The 10,206-nt window shown below is 35.9% G+C and overlaps 1 protein-coding gene across 2 annotated transcripts in view; it reads right to left on the bottom strand.

Annotated features, from left to right (window-relative positions):
• The window catches only part of SENP6 (SUMO specific peptidase 6), a 91,852-nt gene that overhangs the window by 39,488 nt on the left and 42,158 nt on the right, over positions 1–10,206 (bottom strand). The window contains exons 5-6 of one of the 2 annotated variants that reach the window (XM_026844434.1): positions 7,699–7,800; positions 1,792–1,812 (exon numbers count right to left, since the gene is read on the bottom strand). In XM_026844434.1, the coding sequence (XP_026700235.1) occupies positions 1,792–1,812; positions 7,699–7,800 (123 nt within the window). The remainder of the gene's footprint in view (positions 1–1,791; positions 1,813–7,698; positions 7,801–10,206) is intronic. The other variant, XM_026844435.1, reaches the window with a different exon arrangement.

Genomic DNA, 10,206 nt, shown 5'->3' with positions numbered 1-10,206 from the left:
GGGGGAGAAAAGGGGGCAGAGAGAACAGTCATGACAATTTCTGTCTATGCCAGAAAGGAATAAACCTAAAGAAACATCTGGATCTGGGAATTTAGGATACAGTGCTATCTCAGAGCAAAGCTTTCAAAACTACCCACGATCTGATATGAGGCACATCAAAAATACCACATATGTGCAAGGCCACAACAGCTTCTAAATTTGTTGAGTTGTAGGCTCACAAAAGAGCTATGTTTAATGTGCAGCCTGGCTCTTTGAGAGGCTGCCTTATTCAGATTTTCTTCACTCTGCCTCTGTACACTACTATTTGGAGTCATACCACCATAGGCAGGCTGTTGGTTTCTACATTATTACGCAAAACCAGCTTAAAGCATGGTAAGATAGAAGCGGCAAGCTGCTGTGGTGAGATTTACCTTCAGTGTCTTAGAGGGAAAGCAGAGTACAAAAGTCAAAAGCTGAAACAGAGAAGCAGCAGCACAGGGAGTTGGGTTTTTAGTACGCAGGTCAGTAGCCCCATTTGGCCCAGAAAGTCGGGAGCTGCAGCTGCACTTATCATGATGGCAATGATTAAAACTACATTTAGAAGCTCCTGCCTAAATCATCTTCCCCTGCTAGGACAACAGCAAAAAGCAGGGAAGGAAAAAAGAACATATCTAGTAGTAATATATGAAGAAGCAGTGGGCATCCCCAAGAGAAAATTAAGACCATCAGCATGCCAATCAACCCTCGTCTTTTATGACACACAGTGCCAAATTAAAAACATTAATAGCTGAATGGATAATTAGTAACATAAATGCAGCACAAAGAAAAACAGGAAAAAATACGTGAACTTGAAGCCCATGCATCAAGAGGATATCCATTCTTTGAGGACAAAAACTGATCAGTGTCTCTTTGATATTTAAGAAATAACAAAAGGCAGTAAAAAAAGACTTGATTTTACTACTGAATTTGAAATAAATCTAGAAAATCCTGAATTCAGAAAGATCTACATTAGATCTAATTTTAGTGTTATTTATATCATTATTGGTTAGACATTATATACACTGTTTAAACAATTCAACCTAATCAACTGCCAAAAAACACCTACATAGGCAGGATATTTACAAAGTCTCAATTAATTCATTACTATCAACAAAACATTTCCACTTACATATAAATTTAAGCTATACAGGAAGAAAAACACATGTATGGTATTCCATATTGATAACAAAATATTAAGAGTAGTAAACAAAATGTAAAATGAGAAAACCTGAAATTATCAATGTAAAACCATTGTGCCTGCTTTTGCTATAGGTTTTCTGTTAATCACTTTAACATACATACTTCATGAACAGAATGTACACAGTAATGCAATGAAAACCTTTAATGCTATTTAAACCAAGCTGACAAAGTGAATGCTATTAAACACCAAACTTAAGATATGCATCAGAACCATGCTATTACATAAAGTTTGCTGCTCTACAAAAAGAATTAGCTGTGAATTCTTAAATTCCAGAGAAGGTTATAATTTATCTATTTTCACATTTGATATATAAATAGACAGACAAATTTCCAATGGAAATGTACCCAATTTCACATTAACATGGCATTATTTAGAAATGGATGCAAAGGTCCTTTTTTGGTAAAAGGGAGAAAGTGAACCACGAAACCAGAACAAAAACAACCAACCCCCCTCACACATGAGCAGATATTATTGACTGGACTGAATATTCTTTAACTAACACTGGTAAAGCATTCATCAGTTAATTTTCTTACTGCTCATTGCCATGCTCATTTCATCAACAGTAAGCTTACCTTTCCTTTCGGTCCAGATTGCTTAAAATATGAAAAAAGAAAAAACAACATAAGATGCAAAGCCCCACATGTGTTGCACATCACTAAAATTCAAGTTATTAAACATAAACTATAACTGGTTTATTGTCTCTTGCACTCACTGGACTAATTTTCAAATGAGCATTATTATTCACAGCATTTTTGTAACAGTAATTATAAACACACAAATAAATGTTACTTCACAGACAGCAAGGGTCAGTGGTCTAAATACTAAATTGTCTGGCATCTTTTTCAACATAAAATTTTATTAATTCTGAACTCAACCTGGTTGTCTCACTTAATTCACTGCAATGCAGAACCTGACATGACAGATTTCTTATACATTGATTCAGATCAAGCCTCATTTCCAATCCCTGATCACTATGCAAAAGAAGATAAAACATATTTTACATTAACAACTTGTTTCCAACTATTCAAAAAAATATTTAAATGTTTTGAGAAATTGAGAAAAAAAATTCAGAAAGCACTGCTTAAATATTCAGGAGACCATGTGGAAATTGTTACTAGATAAAGACAAACAGAAGCAACCAGCCTCCTCCTGAGGTTTGGGCTAAAAATAGTCTGAAAATATTTAAGAATTAGGGCCACTAGTTTCAGAAGCATCTCCTTTAACATCAGAGAATGTAGCTGGTGCTCACAACTCAGGTCCTTTGTATACCAAGGCTGATATAAAAATAGACCTAACTAAGCACAGCACGAAGACAACAACTTGAAAATAAAATCTTTATCTCTGCTGCCTTTTCAAAACTTGCAATATGGAATGCTGTAAACTTTTAATCTAGGTGGCTGTTCCTCCCAAATATCAAAAGTCTAACAAACATCTGTCATACATGCATTAAGCTAACATTATTCTAAACCAGAACAAATTCAAACTGTTTCCTGCTTTACTTCAGTCAAATTAAACAGAGTAATGATAATTCGAGTCATATAAACTCATTCCTTCCTTTTCACAGAACAGTCACACTGCTAAGAACAGAGCAAACTCTCCAACTCTTTGTAACCCAGAGGAACGGCAGGATTGAAAGTAAACCAGGTAAAAAAGTAATCCTGATAATCCTAGAGAGTGCAGTATGAAAGCACAATCTCCACAGTGCTCTGGGAAGAGAGTAAAAGAAATTCAAAATTGAATGTGACCACTGCAACTTAGACTGGGGTGGGGGTAATCAGCCAATGTTGCATAGAAGTGGGGAAAAATTGCTTCCAACTGGAGTTAGCCTTTACAAACAATAAACACTGGTTTTCTGCAGGTCACATCTGAGTTTATAAATCTAGTCAGATCCAAACCATGTCTGTATGGAGCCATATCTAGTACCTTTGTATGCTTGGCACAGTTAATACATAACTTGGATTAACTGTTTACAGGTGCTGTAAAGAGTCACACTTAAGAACTGTATATTTTAATGCTAAGGAAACTTAAAGGCAGGAAAAACATTTCCAGAATACCTCATACTGTACACTGTCATTATATTAGATGCCTCACTTGTTTTAAAAATCACAAATCATAGAATTATTTAGGTTGAAAAAGACCTTTAAGACCATTGAGTCTAACTGTTAAACCTAACACTGCCAAGTCCAGCAAATCCCATATTAATATAATGCATTTAAAAGAATTCTCACTTTGACACTTCAGAAAGATTAAGAAATGGGAATCTTGGACAGATACAGGAATTATAACAAGCACTGTCCCTACAAATTGCTTCAAGCAGCTCATGCATAAGATTTGTTAGACACGCTGTACATACGTGCTACTCCAATGCCAAGTCTTAGAGAACAGTCAGTTAATAGCATACGCAGAACTATGCATCTCAAACGAAGCAAAATAGTTTGAACCAACTACAACCCTAGGCTAAGCTGTATCTGAAAATCTATTGTATCAAAGGTGAACAATTTTAATTTCATCCCTGGATTTTACTGGAAAAACACAAAAATAATGTTTTTCAAAATATTACTTTGAAATGCCCTGTTTTCTTGTACTGGAACCTTATATTTTAAATATGAGTGAAACAGCCAGCCAGAATTTAAATTAACATATATGTGCAAAAAAGTTGGAGAAAAAGATGAGAAATACAGTACACATCACAAGATCCAAATTCAACTTGGTAGAGATTAAAAACAAGTTTCATAATTAGCTTGCCCCATGTGACACCATCCCCACTTAAAAAACCTAGTATAAATCACAGAATCCATAACGGCAGTGCCAGACTCAATCTGCTCAGAACTCATTTAATTGTGTTTTTATTTATGGTTATCCTTTCCATAATCTGCTATAGATTTAAGAACAGTATGTTAGGTTACTCAAAACTATTTTCCCCATGTTGTTACTGATCACCATACCATAACATAATTCTACAAATGCAAACAATGTAAAAGAACAAAACTTGTGCTGCCTGTAAATTAGTATAGGAAAAAAACCCTAACACCTTAGAACTCAACTGCCATGCTACCAGCCTTTTTTGTCTGATTTATATACCTAAAATTTCATTCTTGGTTTGCCACCCACATTCTCTACATATATGTCTTTCTGAAGAGACACATCAGAATTTACTTTTAAACTCAACTGTTGTCTAATGTCAGTAAAAACCAGGAAAAATAGATGTAAAAACTTCCCAAAGAACTAAAAATATATGACCAAAAAAAATTAACCCACTGGAATTTTGTATTATGAATAGTTCTATAATCCTATTTTAGGGGGCTTTTTTCCTAACAAACTATTGTCTTCTCATTCATAAACCTACATTTTCCATATCAAGAAGCCTTGAGATCCCTGTTCTTTTTTAATTAAAAAAAAACAGTAAGTATGACAGGAGGCCATGTTCTATTAATTTTCAATTCTCTAACTCAGAAACATATTTAGCAGCTTTCAAAATGTAGTCAATTGAGTCAACTGACAAAAGATACTGGAATTAAAAATCCTTTGCACAGTGCCTCTATAAAGCTCATCCTCAGTCAACTAGATCACACTGGTTCTGACATTCTCCAGTAGCAAAACATTGCTTGGAATTGTAATGACTACTTCCTGCCTTTGAAACTCCTAAAATATTCTTAGCATTAGAGTTAATTGTCTGTTGTTAATGTAAATGCATTACAGTAACAACTCTAAAAGAAAACACATTTAAAAACATTCAAGATGACGACTATCCAGTTACTTCATGCAATATTCAGCTTGACTATATTATGCATTAGTTTTCTTTCTGTGTGTCACACATACAAAGTTGCTACTTTTTTTTTTTTTTCCACATTACATTGTAGACTTAAAAAGAAGCAAGTCCCATAGGTTAGAAAGGCAAGCAGACAAGTTTAACTTCCCCTCAAGATTAGGAATCACTGGAGCAGACTCTCTGGCATGTTGAAGAAGCCTATGGTGCTTAAATAGATAAGACGAATCCATGCTGACTGGCTGTTTCAAAGAACCATCTTACAACAAAGCTTAATCAAGTGCACTAACATATTAAGGTCAACATCTAGAGATCCAAGAATGAGCAGTATCACATGATTTTGCTTACTTCAAATCATCTTAATTAGCACTGAAGATCAAGATTTTATCCCTTAGAATTACATAAAAAAAAAAAAAAAAGTGAAAGGTAAGGGTATGAATGCTTAGAGATGTCCCATGTTTTCCTCAATGGAACACTGAACAAAGATACTCTCAAAATGTCTGCATGTAAAAGTAAAGAGCACAGCTGGTTCAGCCTAAACCACACTGATAACATAAACGTCGTTTTTCAGTTTAATTCAAGGGAAAAGTACTGCCAATCCTCCTTAGTCACCCCTGCCTTGCAATGATGGGAAGAAATGTAAAGAAAAGGGAGATCTCTACTACTGTATCCACTATTACAAAGAGGAAGGAAATGTCCATGCTACTTTCCATTTACAGATGATAGTACAGTTTGAAATGGAAGGAGGCAACAATGGTGTAGGTCCTCAGGGACACAAATCCATTTTCCAGTCTGTTCCTTCAATGCCAAATTGCCTTAATACACATTTGGATCACGTCATTTATCCATGTTAGTATGTGAGCTTTGTTTTCCTGAAGGTAGCAAATGAAAGCAAGGGAAGTGGAACCAAAAAAAGGATGATTCCTACATATGATGCCACCTACATATGATGCCACCCAAAAAATCTACACTAAAAAGCAGAGTTAAAAAGGGGCCAGAAGAAGGAGGCTAAAAAATGCTGTGACAGGATGAAGCACTCAGAATCACAGAATCATTCAGTTTGGAAAGAACGTTGGGATCACTGAGTCCAATCATCAGAGCCCTACTCTACAAAGTTCTCCCCTACACCATATCCCCCAACATCTCATCTAAACGACCCTTAAACACATCCAGGGATGGTGACTCCAACACCTCCCTGGGCAGCCTATTCCATTGTCTGATCACTCTTTCTGTGAAAAATTTTTTCCTAATGCCCAGTCTGAACCTCCCCTGTTGCAGTTTAAAGCCATTCCTTCTTGTTCTATTGCTACTCACCTGTGAGAAGAGACCAGCACCAGCCTCTCTACAATGTCCTTTCAGGTAGCTGTAGAGAGTGATGAGGTCTCCCCTCAGCCTTCTCCTCCTCAAACTAAACAGTCCAAGCTTCTTCAATTGCTCCTCATAGGATTTGTTCTCCAAACCCTTCACCAGCTTCGTTGCCCTCCTCTGCACTTGCTCCAGCACCTCGGTATCTCTCTTGTACTGAGGTGCCCAAAACTGGACACAATACTCCAGGTGTGGCCTCACCAGTGCAGAGTACAGGGGGACTATCGCCTCCCTACTTCTGCTGGTCACACTATTTCTAATACAAGCCAGGATGCCGTTGGCTTTCTTGGCCACCTGGGCACACTGCTGGCTCATGTTCAGCTGCTTGTCCATTAGAACCCCCAGATCCGTCTCTTCCAGACAGCTCTCCAGCCACACCTCCCCAAGCCTGTAGCCATGCAAGGGGTCGTTGTGGCCCAAGTGCAGGACCTGGCACTTGGCCTTGTTGAAGCTCATCCCGTTAACGTTGGCGCACGGATCCAATCTATCCAAGTCTCTCTGTAGAGACTCCCCATCCTCATGCAGATCAACACTCCTGCTTAACTTGGTATGATCTGTGAACTTACTGATGATACACTCTATATCCTTATCAAGATCATCAATAACTCATGAGCTGATGGAAATCCATGAAATTCATAAGATAGAAATAGCTCTGAATGGACAAATTTTGAAAGAGAATTCCTTAAACCAATGGTTAGGTCATATGTCTGTGATAAACATTAGGTGTGAAAAGCCTACAAAAGAAATAATTTTAAAACAATCCTGGAATTTATACAAGTCTGATGTTGGTTTAAGTTTTCCAAACAGTTAAGTTTAACTCAGCATAGCTGAGTAAGATTCCCCAGTTTCCAGCTGTCCATTCTAACTATTATTTATATAACCTTGCTTCTGTGAGATGTCCTAGTTTATATGTTTTATGTTCTATTTACAGACTACATAGGAACAACAAATCTGTAACTTAATCTTTAGATGAATCTTATTCCAACTGGAGTTGCTGTGAATTACTATTTGATGATCATTTTGTCAGTTATGTAAATTTCTACTGCACACTGTTTGTCCATTTCAAAGTATTTTTTAAAATGTATTTCCATTAGCAGGTGCTCTCCTATTGAATACATGCTATAGTGTGCTTTAAAACTGGTAAATTCTAAGATTATACAATAGTAAGTTCTAAATTATAAGTTTTATGAAACTTTAGTAATTAAGATCAAAACTCACGATCAAAAATGCACCATGTAATCACTTACGTTTCCTTAAAACATTTCACAGCATAAGGAAAACCATTACATACAAAATCAAAAAGGACTTTTTTCAACTGAAACATCTGGAGAAACAAATGTAGTCTTACCTTTGGGCTGCGGTTTTTACCACTGCTGTCTGTGCATGTGCATGGTGAAAACGTCTGCCATGTACCACAGTTACAGAACAAGACATGTTCTGAGCATTTTCACTGCAAACATACAGAAAAACTGTTTAAGAAAAGATTCTGGTGTATTTGTACATAGTCTTAGCTAAAAATTGTGGTGTTCTGCTTTTACAGTAACAACCATACAAAACCAAAAATCAACCAAGTATTGCTGAATCAATAATACAACTTGTTAGGATCCTCTGACAGGCACAGAAGCATTCAGTCTAGGATAAAACAGACAAATAAGAATATGCACTTTTTTTTTTTCCTGGAAGTAAAAATAAAGATGTTAAAAAGTTTTATCACCATCCAAAACACTGTGAACCAGCTCTCCTTTACTCAACACTGTCACTGCAAAAAAGACACTACCTTTTGTAATGAGTTACAACTATTTATAATTAATTTTATACTTCCATCTATACATTTTACTAAGGCATAATATTAACATCTTTGATATGACTTAAAGGGCATAACATGTGAACAGACTGAATTGTACATTCAGGAATTTCCCTTATTACTCATAAGGGAAAATAAATGCAGAAAATTTATGGATGTAAGATGGCTGGTATCTGAAAGAACACAACACATCCCAAAAAGAAAAAAGAAGATTTTCAGGTGCTCAAATTTCTCAGCAGGACTCTACACAGACATAGTATATTCACCAATGTCTCTTATAATTTCTTTCGTTTCTTCATTTGTTGCCTTTTGACACTTTAATCTCATTATTATGTAAAGCAAGCGATTCTGGAGAGAAGATTACTTACCATTATCCTCTCTAGTAAAAGCTGATATAAAGATACAGTAGATGAATAATATAGTTACTCTTTCAAAGATCGTTAGACCCTAACAATTATCTGGCACACTTCTGTGACAGGACACAAAATACTGCATTTGAAATGTTCAAAAACCATGAAACTTTTAACAGACAACATGCTGATAATGTAAATTGTTTCAAATTATGGAAATACAATGCTTAAATTTTAATTCCACTAAATAAAATGATGTGAAAAAGCATTTTGATTGATTCAAAATATTTCTCAGAAACATCACTCAACAGAAGTTTTGCTCCTGCCATTTGTCCCGGTACGAACAATGAAAAAAAGTACCAAAATTCCCCAAAATGCTAACAACCATTTCCTAATTCTTCCTCTACATTACTGCAAAAGATGAAAATGAGCAAATCACTAGCTTGCTTTTTAAATGTTTTCAGCTTAGTATTATGAACCTTTTGGGAATCTTATACTGAGTATCTTAAGTCAATATTAGAATCTTTCAGAGCATTTCTGACTGATCATGAGACAGCCATGAACATAACAGCACAAGACCTATCAAAATGAACCAAATAGTAAAACTCTCTTTTCCAGAATATGAAGTTTAGAAACATCGTAAGTGTTCGAAGTTAACAGTTCAACTCCTCTAAAATAACCTAATAGTATCCCATTCGATCACCAAAGTAAATCCCACATGCTTCCGAGTCAAGATACTGCAACTCCAGCTGGTCAGTCATCATCCAGACTAATTTACAGTCAACCTTCTGTTTAATGTTGTCACCCGAGAAATAAAAAGCTGACAGCTACTTGCCCTTACTTAAGGATGTCTCAAATCCTCTCTGGGTTCCAGTTTAATGTCTTTGAAAGAGATAATAGGAAAGAAAACACAAGTGAAGTACAGGAGTGCCTTTTCAAATGTTTAAAACTTCAGGAGTTTAAACAAGAAAGTCACATAATCTCATGTTTTATTATTTTATTTGTTGAATCTGAGCTTTGCCAAACTATCATGATTGAGAAACTCTTGTGCCCCTGTAAAAAGCTGTTAAGCAGCACTTCTGCCTTCTGCCTGACTCAAGTAGTGAGAAACACCAGTAGGTGCTGGAATAGAATATCACAGCCTGCTGGGTGATCAGATTTGAGTCAAAGCAGACTGTTCTAGATGGCACACTTAACTGGGTTCATATGGTGTCAGATATGCTTCCAAGTAGGACAGCTATAAAATGCAAGCTGCTCTACAATCCTGTTCTTTGAATAGAACATACCCAGTGCAGACAGAATCACCAGATAATTTAATCATGAAGTCCTAGCAAGTTGCAAAATGAGCCTGAAATCTGGGTTTTTAAGTTTCAAGAAAATTAACATATAACACTAAAACCAGGGTGATGTAATGGTCAGAAAGTTCCCTCAAAGAACAAATGCTCTACAAGTCTTACAGAACTTACAATATATTAACAATATAGGTCTCCTTGACATACCATTTAAACCACTTAAAGTCTAGGCTCCAATGGAAACAAGGTTACACTATCACATTCTATCAGCTGATCCTAAGAAATTCATACCACCACAGATGTAAAATAATGGGAGCATGACATTTCAGGAACACAGGACACAAACACAGACTACATTATTTCTGCTGTTTATCAAATAAATTTTTAAAAAAGTATTTAAAAAATCTAAA

Source organism: Athene cunicularia (assembly GCF_003259725.1).
Source record: "Athene cunicularia isolate RWA chromosome 3 unlocalized genomic scaffold, athCun1 chr3_part1, whole genome shotgun sequence".
Lineage (NCBI taxonomy): Eukaryota > Metazoa > Chordata > Aves > Strigiformes > Strigidae > Athene > Athene cunicularia.
Note: the sequence above shows the minus strand (reverse complement) of the source record. Positions and strands in the feature narration are given on the sequence as shown.